At 43.5% G+C, this 15,510-nt stretch overlaps 1 protein-coding gene across 1 annotated transcript in view; it reads left to right on the top strand.

The window, feature by feature from the left end:
* Nucleotides 1-14,646, top strand: part of Orc1 (origin recognition complex subunit 1) — a 33,883-nt gene extending 19,237 nt beyond the window's left edge. Inside the window, exons 9-17 of the mRNA XM_085839107.1 lie at nt 1,217-1,314; nt 1,818-1,919; nt 2,382-2,553; nt 2,917-3,024; nt 3,940-4,089; nt 4,851-4,974; nt 9,605-9,770; nt 10,592-10,679; nt 11,775-14,646. Coding sequence (XP_085695233.1) covers nt 1,217-1,314; nt 1,818-1,919; nt 2,382-2,553; nt 2,917-3,024; nt 3,940-4,089; nt 4,851-4,974; nt 9,605-9,770; nt 10,592-10,679; nt 11,775-11,969 — 1,203 coding nt within the window. The 3' untranslated portion in view covers nt 11,970-14,646. The remainder of the gene's footprint in view (nt 1-1,216; nt 1,315-1,817; nt 1,920-2,381; nt 2,554-2,916; nt 3,025-3,939; nt 4,090-4,850; nt 4,975-9,604; nt 9,771-10,591; nt 10,680-11,774) is intronic.
* Nucleotides 14,647-15,510: the final 864 nt, after the last annotated feature.

The raw sequence follows: 15,510 nt of genomic DNA, 5'->3' as shown, positions 1-15,510 counted from the left end.
AGCTGAGGCTGAAATCTAAGAACAGGCTCTAGGGAAGGGAGTCTAGTAGATCCTATTTGAACTAGAGCCACATTTACTGTAGTATGTGTACAAAAAGTTCTCTCTTACCCTGGGTCTCACCTGGAGCATAATTAAAACATCTTGTAGACTTCTGGTACTTTTCCTTCGGGGGCTGTTTTCTCCCAATTGATGAATGACCTTTTAAACAATTAGAGTCTGCACATACTGTAGCTGGGGAACAATTGGAGCTATGACTGTTACTCCACTCCTGGAGGAGAAATGAGACAAAGCACTGGTCTGTTCCATAAAGTAACCCTCAAAAAAGAAAGAGCCTCTGGAGCTGGGGAAATGGCTCAGGGTTTAAAGAACTTTGCTTTCCCAGAGGACCTGAGTTTAATTCCCAGCACTCAATGCCAATTCACAACTGTCAGTAGTAATTCCACTGTTGGCAAACTAACTGTTCTTTTCTGATGTCTTTGGACACCAAGCACACACATGGTACACACACACACACACACAAATATACATATAAAACACCCCTGTACATGAAATATGGTTTTTTTGTTTATAAAGAAAGAATAGGCCTATGAATGAGCTCAGGGACAGGGATTTGTAGTAGAAAAATCTGATGAGGCTTTTTTTTTTTTTTTTTGCAAACTGCAAAAATGGAAGAATACCTGAGTCAAAGCTTACCCATATTTTCAAATAAAAAGATTTCAGGAATCACACATGACCTATGGCTCCTCTACACCCACCCCCCAGAGTAGCTTGTGATTATATATTATATATATAATATATGTGTGTGTGTGTGTGTGTGTATGTATATATATGTATTTGCTTTGAACTATAATTTAGTGGCAGATCACCTTCATAATATATATGAAGCCCTGAGGGTTTTGTTTAGTTTTGAGGTTGTCTAATTGTATATCTTTGCCCTGTGTCTGCTTCCTGGGTCCTAGGATTTGTGTGCACCACCATTCCTGCTGAATAATCTATATTTTTTTATTTCCTCAAATTAACTATTTTAATCCCAATTCTACATAAATATTAGAGAAAAGGGATCATGTTTGGACTATGAACATGTTTGATGTGAGCGGGTAGGGATGGGGGATGAGTAATTTTTATTTTATGCACGTAGGAGGTAAGATTACCTTTTGTCTTTTACCAGTTCTGGGTAGTTTTGTTTTATTACAGCCGATACTCTCTTTAAATACAGCCTAAACTTAGAACACCTCATCGTGCCACTCCTCAGATCCGAGACAGAAACTTGGCTGTCCAGGAGCCAGCTAGTGTGCTGGAAGAGGCACGGCTAAGGTAAGCTACTCAGGGGTCCTGCTTGGGGTAGACAGCAGTGATGGAGCCTTCCCTTCCCAGAAATTGAAGGTTGGTTGAGCCAGCACTATTATACATGCAGACGGGGGACAGTATGACAAGCACCTAAACAAAAACCTCTGGCTGATGGATGCACAGGAAGGAAACACCTAGAGTCCTGCTGCCATCATGTCTGGGGTGGGAGCTGTCTCTATGAGTGGTGCCCCTTAGTTTGAGAGCCCTAAAGAATTCTTTTAAAATGCCGGAACCTAGGTCCTGTCAGACATCAAGATTTTTGGAAAGTCGTAGGTTTGAGTCTACCCGAGTGGTTCTGTTGTAGAAGAGGGAAACTGGGTGGGGCATCATAGAGAGAGATGATAAGTGAAACATTCCCTTTTATCATATAGCTCCCATATAGGAATAGTAGACGGGTCTTTTCCCTTCTATTGGGTAGATGGTGACAGACCTTCAGGCCTTTCTGTTCTTCTATCTACCACCAACTGTAGGTTGCATGTGTCTGCTGTGCCTGACTCTCTGCCCTGTCGAGAGCAGGAGTTCCAAGACATCTACAGCTTTGTGGAAAGTAAACTTCTTGATGGGACTGGAGGGTGAGTAGTGCTGCGGGGACGGGTGGGGTAGTAAGAGCTCTGTCTACCCAGGGTGTGTGCTAAGCAGAACCATTGCTAAGCCTAGGAGAGTAGGCTGCTGCCTTTGGAAGACTTGATAAGTCTAAGGTACTGGGTTTAATCCCCAGCACTACATAAAATGTCTATGGTGTTGAGGTAAAAGCTCAAGAGTTCAAAGCCATCCTTGGCTACATAGTGAGTTTGAGGCTTGCTTGGGCTATGTGGGATGTTTGTCTCAATTTTATAGGGGGAGGGGGTGGCCTTTGGGAGTAAGCTTGCACGATTATAGCCTTGACTGTAGAATGAATGTCCTCTAACAGGCCTAACTGACCAATTTCCTATAGTGTCGTCTTCACTACTCTTACTTGCATCTCAGGGGTCTTGCTCTTTCTGAACATGTGGGTGGCAGGGATTCAGCCTATGTATATTGTTTTCTTGCTCTAGGTGTATGTACATTTCTGGGGTCCCTGGGACAGGGAAGACAGCCACTGTGCATGAGGTCATACGCTGTCTGCAGCAGGCAGCAGACACAAATGATGTTCCTCCCTTCCAATACGTTGAGGTTAATGGGATGAAGCTGACGGAGCCCCACCAGGTCTATGTGCAGATTTTACAGGTACGCTACGTTGTTTGGGGGAAACAGTTCCTTAGAAACACATGGGAAAGGAAAGAATTACTTAATTTTATGTGCACTTCACAAATTTATCCAGAGGTGGCAAAGGTGAGGCAGGCAGACTTTTTAGAGGTTAGATATTGATTGATTACATGCCAACATGGAAGGAGCCCTAGCTCACAGATGGCGTGGAGAGTGTCTTGGATTTGGATGTAGGCCTTGTTCTTTCATTCACTGTTAGCCTTTGAACAGATAACATCCCGCTAGGTAAAGGGACTAGAGTTAGAGGCAGGGTATAGGAAATGAGTAGCTGCTTCTTGTAGACTCATTACTCTTTACTACAGCCGTTGCTTTTCCCTTGTGCAGAAACTGACAGGCCAGAAGGCAACAGCCAATCATGCAGCAGAACTGCTGGCGAAGCAATTCTGCGGCCAAGGGTCCCAGAAGGAAACCACTGTGCTGCTCGTAGATGAGGTGAGGTTCCCGGGTTCTTGTCTGTCTCACTGCCGGGGTGCCCAAGCCATGTTGGGGAGCCGTCAAGCAGCTCAGGGGAGCAGGACACAGTACATAATGGGGTTCCTCGGTCCATGTTTCTTGGGTGGGAAATTGGAGTCTGGGACAGTTGCCGTGGTTCTCAGCCTCCTGTGTACCCAGATGTTGGGAACCCCGGGAGTTGGGAACCCCGTTCGAGCTTCCCCTCAGGGTGTCTTTGCGCAATGCAGGAATAAGGCTGAGCCCAGGACTGTGGTGGAACCTGCTTTGCTTCAGAGTGAGTGTCACAGCAGAGGTCTCTGCTGTGGCAATCCTTGATGAAGAGGTGGTCTTTGCTTGTCCAAACGGTTTTCTTTGATGGTGGATGTGAATGCATACACCTTACTCAGGGTGAACCAGGCATTAAATACCTTTTGCGGGAAGAAGTGCCCAGGAAGGGGATCCCATCAGCTGAACTGTTGGGGCCTAGCTAAAAACCTCAGAACTCCAGGGCTTTATGCTATGTGACTGATTGCTATCTATGGTCCTCTCAATGGGGTGTCGTTACCTGCTCCAGAACAGCTAGAGCTTGGCAGGGAGCTGGCTCCACTCCTGCTGTTCTCAATTCTGAGATTCCCTGGAGTCTGAGCCTGTTTGGCCTTACCCAGTCCTTCTGTCTGGTGGCATTGTCTACTTGCCCCACTGTGAGGTGCCCCAGGAGTACAAGAGAAGGGGTGGCTGCACAGATTCACTCTCCCAGGAGCAGATAGTGTGCAACTGAAGCCTGTCCATTGATTCCCTTACTGATTAGAAAGTGCCATGTGGACAGGACATGCACTAACTCAGTAGTGCAGGTTATCACTTTATGTGCTCTGGCTCGGTCTCTGAGTGACATTGTATGTATATTGTCTTTGGCAGCTTGACCTTCTTTGGACTCACAAACAAGATGTAATGTACAACCTCTTTGATTGGCCTACTCACAAGGGGGCCCACTTGATAGTGCTGACCATTGCCAACACCATGGACCTTCCCGAGAGGATCATGATGAACCGTGTGTCTAGCCGACTGGTGAGTCAGGGTGCTCTGCAAAAGTGAAAATATAGAGCACCCGTAAATACGACTTTTGCTATAACTGTCATTTTTGTGCTGGAATGAAAAACTTTGCTTGCCCTTTTCTATAAATACTATACCTTGGCTTTCTGGTCTCACAAAGTACTGGAAGTTTAGTTACCTTTTAGAAATAAAAAGTATTGGGCTGGTGAGATGGCTCAGTGGTTAAGAGCACCGACTGCTCTTCCTAAGGTCCAGAGTTCAAATCCCAGCAACCACATGGTGGCTCACAACCATCCGTTATGAAATCTGATGCCCTCTTCTGGAGTGTCTGAAGACAGCTACAGTGTACTTACATATAATAAATAAATCTTAAAAAATAAAAAAATAAAATAAAAATAAAAGTATTTAAGCCTGCCACCTCTTCGGTACTTAGAATAAAGCAGAGAACCAGACCGACTGTCTCTGCCTTCGTGGGCTTATGGTTGGTTTGTCAGGAAGCACCACCATCAGACCGTGAAGAACGTGGTAAGGGAAGGTGGGAGCTGTGATTCCCTTACAGCACCTCTGTCTTCTTGGAAGATTCTAAAAAAATAAAAGTTTATAATAGAAAACAGGATAGTTTGGTATCTACTGACCTGCAGGGTACCCAGGTCAACTAGGCAGCAGCTGAAAGGAGAAATGGGAAGAAAGTAATAGATTATTATGTGGGACTTAAGGACCAAGCTTGAGGACCTGTGAACAATTTCCCTCTGCAATCTGTCATCTTGTGTCTTCAGGGCCTCACCAGGATGTCTTTCCAGCCCTATTCTCACAGCCAGCTGAAACAGATCTTAGTGTCTCGACTGAGGGATTTAAGGGCCTTTGAGGACGATGCCATCCAGCTGGTAGCCAGGAAGGTAGGTCATCTTCAAGCCATTCAGCAAGTCCCTACTGAACACCCACTGTGTGTGTCCTGGGCTGTAGGCTCTGAATGAAGAAAACTTTAGGAAGGACTATGAAAATACCAAAGGGTTGAGGGTGGTGGCACTTGCCTTCAATCCCGTGTCTGGCAATTCCAGGATTGAGTTTGAGCCTCTTCTGATCTCTATGGGAAGGAAGTTCTGGGTCAGCCAGGGCTAAATTTGTGAACTACTGTGTCAATGGATGGATGAGTGGGTGGGCGGATAAAATGAAGAAACAATTATGGAAGACTTGTATGATTGTTTAGAAGGCCACGAGGATTATGGGCTTATGTACAAGCTAACCTGAATTGATGCAAGGAACAAACTGTTTTGTGTTATTAAAGGGATCCTTTAGGAAGGACCAAAGCCCCGAAATAGTGAGGTGACGGTATAAGTTCAACCCTTAGAAACTGGTCAGTGTTGAGGCTTGCTTATATAGAATGATCTAGTCTACAGACAAGCTGTATGCAGAATTGCTGTGAGTACTTTTTGTTTTCAATATTCTCTTTCATTTTGTTTGGGCCTTAGCACAAGCTTTTGAATTCACACTGTTCACTACTAGGATGCTGTTTTACAGGTGAGGATGGTGCTAATGAGGAAATGTTTGCATGGCGCCTCTACCCATAGGATGTAGGAACCTAAAGAAAGGGAACGCCATGATACTTGTGTCACTTATTAGAACAGTGGCTTTGGTACACTCAAAACATTAAAAATTGCTTATGGTGGCTGGTGAGATGGCTCAGCCTTTGACAGTACTGGCTGCTCTTCAAGAGGTCCTGAGTTCAAGTCCCAGGAACTACGAGGTGTGTCTCATGACCATCTGAAATCTGATGCCCTCTTGTGGCATGTAGGCAAACACAAAATAGAGGATTCACACATTAAATAAATCCCAAGCTTTTTTTTTTTTTTAATTGCTTATAATTCATCTTATTTGCTTTAAAAGCACGCACCATCACGCTTCGCTAAGATGACTACTTTTAATGTCTTAGCGTATTATATACATATACATTATAGTTTTCTTGGAAAACTATAATTTTGGAAGGAATGGATCCTTTTAGAGATAATTCAGTGTGGTCTAGTGACAGGTGAGTTTCTGGTTGCTAACGAGTACTGGGAATATAAGAACTGAGAAAGAGGTCTTTGTAGGATGAAAAGAATTAAAACCCAAGTGATCTGGGTATGTATGACAGGGTATCCATATCAGCACGTGGACAGTGAGGAGGAGTGCCAGCTCAAGGCTAGCCTGGGCTACATTGGGATATCCTATCAAAACTAACAAGCAAATGGCAATAAAGCATTCAAGCGTTTTTCAAAGTCAGCTTGGGGAGAAGTGGAGAGTTCCTTGAGAAGAGGGGCTTGGAAACCGTAGAAGGATCAGCAGTAGCTACTGACATTGTGCGTTAGTTTCATGCACCTGTCTCAACCCAGGGCTTCTCCCAAATTTTGTCAAAGGCCAGGTTTGATACCACAAGGTAAACTGAGGAGGGCCGAGTGTGGAGTGGGTGATTCACTCAGCAGACTTCTCTGAGTGAATAAAGTTTGATTTACTGGGGCTGGCACTGCCTGTGAAAGGCAATATCATAAACTCTGAACTCTTTATTTGTTTGGGGGCCAGTGAGAAGTCAGAGAGAAGGGGGGGATCATACATATGTACATACATACGTTAATACACATTAATACACATTTACACATTGGGTGGATGGAGCAGAGCTCTAACAAACAAGCAGGCTCCAACAACTTTATTTTATTCTCAGCCTTTTAATACCACTTAAAACATTGAGTTCTCTGTGTAAGAAAAAGATTACTTTGTAGCTACACATATTCGCTAAAAACAATCACCACAAAAAACAGATTAAAATCATTATACAAGAGGAAATTATAACAGGATGATTGATTATGTATTATTCTTTTGAAACTCAGACCTAGCTAACATTTCCCATCTCTTTTTCTCTACCTGTTCAACATAGCTGCAAAGCAATAATATTTGTGGGTGTCCCTGCCCGCAAGGCTCCTCAGCTGCTTCGGTCCACATGGGCAGTGGAAATAAGAGACCCAAACAGGGTTCAGAAGCCCTGTGAGATGTATGGTGGATGACCACACTGGGACCACTTGTCAGTAGGCAGATCAACTTTATAAGCATTCAATCAGCCTTCAATCACCCTAAGTAAAGTTTGAGGGGACATCCAGGATGAGCAGGGGCCATTGGCTTGGAGCTCCGGGGACCTGGAATGCTTCATTAGTGTGGGGAAACCTTTCAGGAATCTCAGGGGCTGGCTGAACAGGATTGTCAGAAGAAAGGAAATTAATCCTATAAACATTCCTCTGATAGAGGCCAGTGTGGAGCTTAGAATTTCCCTGAGCTCAGAAGGAGAAACTTTTAATGAGGGAGTCCTATATTATGAGCTGAGCCTCAGAAGGCTATCTGGCCACTGGCAGACATCTACCTTAATTAGCAGAGTTTTCCTGCATCATTGTGTAGCAAAGTTTAAGCAAGCCAGTCCATCATAGCAAGTTTTTTCCTATACTTCGCTGAAGTCTTGTTCAGATTAACTGGCTAATCACCTGTCTTTTTTTAATTGTACACACTGCAATGTATGGCCCTATCCCTATATATGAGATCAAGGAACTCAGCCCAACCCAGAGTGATTGTGCTCTTTGAAAGAATGAGTGTGTTCAAACTTGTCCCAAGCCTATTTTTTCTTCCTAGTACTATTATGTGCTTTTAGTTCATGAAAGCTCACTGTCCTCCTTTTCTATCCTATGTAACCCTCACTATTCTACAAAGGAGGGGCAACATTCTACTCTTTTTTTTTTTAAAAAAGATTTATTTATTATTATACATAAATATACTGTAGCTGTCTTCAGAAACCAGAAGAGGGCGTCAGATCTCATTACGGGTGGTTGTGAGCCACCATGTGGTTGCTGGGATTTGAACTCAGAACCTTCGGAAGAGCAGTCAATACTCTTACCACTGAGCCATCTCGCCAGCCTCAACATTCTACTCTTAATTTTACCTTTTTTAGAAAAACAACTTAAACCATCTCATTAAACTGTCAACTACCTTAACTTTCTAAAACTATTTAAATCAAATCAGGAGTTCCAAAAATTCATTAATTCATCCAAATAGTATTTTATGAAAATTCATCTTCATGTTGATCTACAGGAAAATTGCCTAATAGAGTGGAGGGTCTTCCCGTGCCCAGTCTTACAGTGCTAGGTATGTGAGGAATATAGCAATGACAAACACAGACTGCATATCAACATCAAGAAGCAATCCTGTGCCTTTCCATTGGAGTTGTGCAAAATATTGTGTCTCCAGGAAGCTTACTTGCCTACTGCAGCTCCTCCTGCATGGTATCTGGCAAAATTTGACTTCTTTCCCTTCCCAATCTTGATTTTAATTCTCTTGGGCATTGATCAGGCCGTTCTCCCAAATTTACTACATTCTGAGGGAGGAATACTCCAGATATACTCTTCCCCTAGCTGCTGGTAACTGTCTCTCAGGGCACACAGAATAAGAACCCTTGTGTTTTGTTTGTTTCTGAGACTGGGTCTCTATGTAGTCTTTGCTGTTCTGGAACTCACTATATGGACTAGACTGGCCTTGAGTTCCTATATTTACCTCCTGCTTTATCACCATTCCCAGCTTCCACAGATGTCATATTAGGGCTTTAGATTCCCTAGAAGCTGGGGGTGTGGGTATTTGTGAACCACTCTGTGGCTACTGAGAAAAGAACCAAGTTCTCATAACAATAAGCATCTTTTCCATCTCCTCAAAGACTAACAACAAAACCCCACTTATTTCCTGAATAATAAAACGGGATTTCTACCCTTTCCACTGCTGTTACCTATAGAATCATGGGACAGCCGTTTGGGATGTAGTAATTGTATTCCAGTCATGAACATATATATATTTATTAATCTGTGCTCTGCTATGTGGCTCACTAGTTACCTCTCCTTCAGTTCTGCCCTGCCTCTTCTGTTTCTGGCTGTTAAACACCCCCACCCCCACCCCCACCCTATCTCTGCCACAAGTCCTACCTATTCTCTTTTTTTGTATAGGCCATCAGCTTTTTAGTAAACCAATCAGAAGATAAGAGAGGGAGTGTTAATAAAATTGATGTAGCCATCAATTTGGCTACAATACCAAAGTCTATCTGCACTCAGCTTTGTTGGCATAGAAATCAGCTTTTGAATAATACAAAGACAGTCTTTACACAGTGCACAAAGATGACCCCAACAAGAGCCAGTGGTTATTTACCTGAGATGGCAAGTGGACATGAGAAATAAAATATTCCGGGGCTGGCGAGATGGCTTAACGGGTAAGAGCACTGACTGTTCTACCGAAGGTCCTGAGTTTGAATCCTAGCAACCATGTGGTGCCTCCCATCCACCCTTAATGAGATCTAACATCATCTTCTACTGTGCCTGAAGACAGTGAGCAGGGCTGACTGGATTGGAGAGGGGTCCTCAAAATTCAATTCCCAACAACCACACGAAAGCTCACAACCATCTGTACAGCTACAGTGTACATCAAATAAAATAAAAATCTGAAAAAATAAATAATAAACGTTCCTTCTTGTAGGTAGCAGCCCTCTCTGGAGATGCCCGGCGCTGCCTGGACATCTGCAGGCGTGCCACAGAGATCTGCGAGCTTTCCCATCTACGCGGTGACTCTCTGAGCCTGGTGACTGTGGCCCACTTAATGGAAGCTATAGATGAAATGTTCTCCTCGTCATATATTACTGCCATCAAGTAAGATGCATGCTTTGTGCATGCACTTCTGGGAGGGTCTGAGATGTCCCAGCTTAGGGGCTTTAGCAGTTGGCTTGTTTTTCAGACTTAACTCGTTCTATCCACATTGAATTAGAGAAAGTCTTAGGGGCAATCGGAAGGCAACACAATCCTTGGGTAGGGGCCGAATGCTTACAACTTTTATTGGGGCATTTATTGAGTACAAATACTACAGGAACAGACTGGGTTTGGTTTTTCATGCATATAATCCCAGCACTTGAGAGGCTAAGGCAGGAAGATTGTCACAAGTTTAAGTTACATAGTGATAGTTCCATGAAAGTCTGAACTACACAGTGAAACTCAGTAAGGAGAAGAACAACAGATAGGTAGTAGGGTGGTGGTAGAAAGTACTTGTAGCTCTTTACAGAAGACTCAAATTTAGCTCCCAACATAGACATGTCAGCTCACAGCTGCCTGTCAATTCTGGGCATCTGCCACCCTTTTCTGTCCTGCATGCAAACACCATTCTTTTCTTTTAAAGGATACACAAACAAGACACAATTATGTTTCTTCTTACTGAGGCATGCTCCACTCCCAAAATTCATAAGTGGGTTTTTTATCATTTCCATTCATTCTTTTATTCATTCATTCATTTATTTTAAGATGCAGGCGGGCGTAATTCTAGAAGTAGTCCCTGTGTTCGCCCATTTCCAACGAGCATTTTCTGTCAGTTTGATCCTGTGGGGAAAGTGTGGGGCTTTGTCAGGAGATACAGAAAATGTTCCCCAGGGTTTCTCTCTTCCGTGAGGCTCTAGAACTCCCATCTCTTGGTTTCCTTTAAGAAACGCTTCTGTCGTGGAACAGAGCTTCCTGAGAGCCATTCTTGCGGAATTCCGTCGGTCAGGACTAGAGGAAGCAACCTTTCAACAGGTAATTGGTTGAAAGTTTTTTTTTTTTTTTTTTCTTTTCTGTCTTTCTAGATATGGGTGGGTCCAGAGTTCTTAGACTAGGGGAGAAATTAACAGGGGCTCAGGTTCTTTTGTAACTGAAGTGTTGGTCCGGTGTTCAGTTCTCCAGTACCACATCAACCAGGCTTGGTGGTTCATACTCCTGGGACTTTGAGGTAGAGGAGGGAAGGAGGTTTATAAATTGTGTCATCCTTGGCTCATACACACTTTGAGACCAGCCTGGAATATATGAGACCTTGTCCTTTAAACAAAGGAAATAACAAGACCCCAGAGTGACCTTTAGCAGTGCTACATTCCAGATGTTACTGTGCAGGCTCGAACTCTTAATGCCTGTGACCACACGACATGACTTTCTCTGCAGTTAATAATCATTTCATGCGGATCAACTGGTAAGATAGGTGCGGGACATCCCGTAACACTGAGGCTTTAACACCTGCAGTCTCTGCACTTGGAAGATGAGGCAAGGGGATTGACAAGAGTTTGAGGCCAGATTGGTCTACATAGTGAGTTAAAGTCCAGTGTGAGCTACAGACTTCAAAACCTTTCCTTTAAAAGACTAGAAAAGAGCGGGTGTGGTGGCACACGCCTTTAATCCCAGCACTTGGGAGGCAGAGGCAGGTGGATTTCTGAGTTCGAGGCCAGCCTGGTCTACAGAGTGAGTTCCAGGACAGCCAGGGCTACACAGAGAAACCCTGTCTCGGAAAACCAAAAAAAAGACTAGAAAAGAAAAAGTGACATAACCTGCCTATTGTCACATAGATAAATGATAGAATGGCAAGGTTCAGATGAGCCGTGCCCTGTTCTACAGCTTGCATTTGTGCAAGGGCATCTACCGATGACGACACATTTGGTATCCAAGGCGTGAATGACTGTTTTGTCACTGGGTCTTAACTATGTAGCCTTGGTTGTCCTGAGACTCAAAGTCTCCTGGCCTCTGGCCTCTGCCTCCCAAGTGTGTGGACTACCAGGTGCTCCATTTTTGCAAAAGATGATCGGATAAAAGCCCGGCATTACTGTCTTTCCTAACCTTTACTTCGCTTTCACTTTTGCTGTCTAGATATACAGTCAGCACGTGGCTCTGTGCAGAATGGAGGGACTGCCATACCCAACCATGTCAGAGACCATGGCTGTGTGCTCACGTCTGGGTTCTTGCCGCCTTCTTCTGGTGGAGCCCAGTAGAAATGACCTTCTCCTTCGAGTGAGACTCAATGTTAGCCAGAATGACGTGCTGTATGCTCTCAAAGAAGAGTGAAGGACTTCACAAACTTCTGCTTTGTCTCAGAGCTTTATTTTATTTCTTCAGAACATGGAATTATAGCAGAATATACAGGATGAAATTGTTGTTATAAGTTTGTTATTTTCCATTATTTATTTTGCTTTTTCCAAAGTTTTGGAGAAGTTACGGTAACATACTATGTATATAAAGATATGTATACAAGATCCTTGTATCTATGTAAAATAGTTCTGGGAGAATTTGTATGAAGTTAGGTATACTGGTTGCCTCTGAGAAATACCTGGTGGGTTGTTCAGAGGTTACAGGAAAACTTCACTATATGCTATGATGTATTGGATTTTAGTTGATACAAAGTAAAATTGATTTTATAGAAAAGAACTGGTATGGTTTGGGGTGCATCACACTGACAATGCCCTTTGCAGGTAGCACTGGGTTCATTTCCCAATGATAAATCAAAGCCTTTAGCCCTTCATGGGGAACATCATGTAATCTCAGAATTCGAGAGGCTGAAGCAGAAGGATTACTGCTGGCAGGCAAGCAGGCACTGATCTTCAAAACAAAGTTACCGCTTATAAAAAACAAATCTTGTTGACAGAAAGTAGAAAGTACTTAAGGATAAGTTCAATAATGATGTGCTATGGACTGCAGATACCATTCATTAGTGAGGTGAAAGCCTGTTCCCCACGCTGCAATAAATTGGATATGGTGGCACACACCTGCAATCCCAAAACTTGGGAGTTAGACACAGAGAGATTAGAAATTAAAAGTCCTCAGCAAAGCAGGTTCGAGGCCAGTTTGCTCTCTGTTGCTGCAACACAGACATTATGACTAAACGCAGCTTTGGGGCAAAAGGTTTAACTTGGCTTACATATTCTGGTTACAGTCTTATCACCAACCTAGGCCATGCTGAGAAAACAGGTGGGAGGACTGGGTTACAAAGCATGTTCAAGGCAACCTGGGTAGATTAGGGAGACCCTGTCTGAAACTGAAACTTTTAAGATGGTGTCTCAAAAAGTTCCCTGGATTCTCTGGAACTAGCGATGTAGACCAGGCTAGCTTCAGAGCTCCACCTGCTGCTGCCTCTCAAGTGGGGATTGAAGGCATATGCCATTCCTTGACCAAACTGAAACAAATGTAAAACGATAGCTCAGTGGAAGGTGGTTTGTTGACAAATGAGAGAGGTTCTGGGTTCATTCCACTAAGTAAATACAAGGTTATGAACCTTGTGCATTCAACACATTACTGTGTCCTGATACATAGACTGCTGCTTGGGAACTTCATGAAATGAGTGAGCTGTGATAATGTCTGCTATTAGTCTTCAAATAGTTTATAAATTTGTAGCCAGACTTGATGGCAAAGACCTGTAATCCCAGCTACTCAAAAGGCTAAGACAGGATTATAAGCATAAGGCCTAGACTGTAACATCCTGAGCTCAAGATCAGCCTGAGCATCTTAGTGAGGCCCTGGCTCAAGAGGGCTGGGGATGCGGGATAGATTTCTGTGTAGAGAAATTGACCAGGCAAGCTAGAAGCCCTCGTCTATATCCCTTTTATTACACACACATTCTAATAAAACTGAGTTGAGAATCCCTATCAGGATATTTTTAAGGATTATTTTGTATGTATAATGTTCTGTGTGCATCTGTGAGGATGTACCACCTATGTGTACTCAGGAGAGGCCATCTGATCCCCTACAGCTAGTTACAAATGAGTGTGAGCAGCCATGTGTGTGCTGGTGACTAGAACTACAAAAAAGCAAGTGCTCTTAACTGCTGAGACACCTCTCCACCCCTGTATCAGAATATTGTTATAATGTCCACACCCACAATGAACCAAAAGGAAGAGTGAAGAAGTCCTTTATAGAAGAAAAGTGAATGATAAACAAAATGAGGCGGTTGAAATGGCTCAAAGGCATGAGTGTAAAGGCTCAAGTGGAGGCTCTTGCAGACGATCTGAATTTAGTTTCTAGAACTGAAGTCGGGCAGCTCACCACTCCAGCTCCAGGGGATTAACACTCACCACCTCCATGGCCACTGCACGCACACATACAGACACACAAATGATGTTTTAATTGCCAAAAGAAAGCACAGGCTGAGGGGGTGGCTTTTGCAGAGAACTTGAATTCCTTGCACCTACGCCTGGCAGCTCACACCTGCCTGTAACTCCAGCTCCAGGGTATCTGACACCATCTTCCAGACGCTCAGGGCACTTGCACTTGTAAGCATGCACACCTACACATGGATCCACACATAACCAAACAATTTTTAAATTTTTAAAAATCACGAAACTTGATGGGGAGATAGCTCAGCTGACAATATTTACTGCAAAAGCATTAGAGCCTGAGGTTGGATCTACTTTCTAGTAGGTGAGATGTGCATACAACCTGTCCTGGGAAGGAACCTCCACAGACAGAAGTTTCTAAAATAATTTTAACAGAACTGTCACATGACCCAACATACTGCTCCTGGGTATACAACCAGACAACTATATCCTATCAAAATTATTTATGCCCATCAACAGACGCAATGTGATATATAGATATAGATATGAGGTAAAGAAAAATGAAATTAGGAAATTTGCAGAAAAATGGATGGATCTATAAAATATATTAAGTGATAATATTGCATGTTGTCTCATGTGGATGCTAGCTTTCAAATTAATTACTCATATAGTGAAACAACAAAAGCAAACAAAAAAGCAAGTCCCAAAACAAAACTTTAACAAAAATCATAAGTTGGGGAGTGGGGTATGGCTCAGAGTAAGAGCTCTTGCTCTGTAAGCATAAGGATGTGAGTTTGAACCCCCAGGATCTACATATAAAGCTGGGCACCCAGGGACTGAGGAGGTGGCTCAGTGGTTAGAGACACTTGCAGCTCCTGCAGAGAGCCCAGGTCCAATCCCCAGACCCATGTGGCAGCTTACTGCCATCTTTAACTCTGTTTTCAGGGGATCTGATTCCTCTTGGCCTCCATGGACACTTTGCTTACATAAATGCAACCAAACACTTAGAAACACACACACACAAATAAAAATACAAAACAAAAACAGGCTACAGAGATGCTTCAGCACATAGGGTAGCTCACAAGACACTAACATTGTTAGTTTTCTTGAGACAGGGATTCTCTATACAGCCCTGGCTGTCCTAGAACTCCCTCTGTAGACCAGGCTGGCCTTGAACTCAGAGATCCATATGCCTCCACCTCCCAAGTACTGTGATTAAAGGTGTGCATCCCACCCCCCCCCCCCCACACACACACACCCTTTTTTTTTTTTTTTATACACATTTAAAAGGAGGGAGATTTGATGCTCTCTTTTGGTGTGCAGGTATACATGTCCACAGAGCACATTAAAACCAACAAACAGGTTGGGGATTTAGCTCAGTGGTAGAGTGCTTGCCTAGTAAGTACAAGGCCCTGAGTTCGGTCCTCAGCTCTGGGGGAAAAACAACAACAACAAACAAATAACAGCTGGGCATGACTTCCTGAGTTTGTAACCCCAGCACTGACTTCCTGAGTTTGTAACCCCAGCACTGACTTCATGAGTTTGTAACCCCAGCACTG

The sequence above is a fragment of the Mus caroli genome, unplaced genomic scaffold, assembly GCF_978045245.1.
Source record: "Mus caroli unplaced genomic scaffold, Mus_caroli_1 scaffold_6, whole genome shotgun sequence".
NCBI lineage: Eukaryota > Metazoa > Chordata > Mammalia > Rodentia > Muridae > Mus > Mus caroli.
Note: the sequence above shows the minus strand (reverse complement) of the source record. Positions and strands in the feature narration are given on the sequence as shown.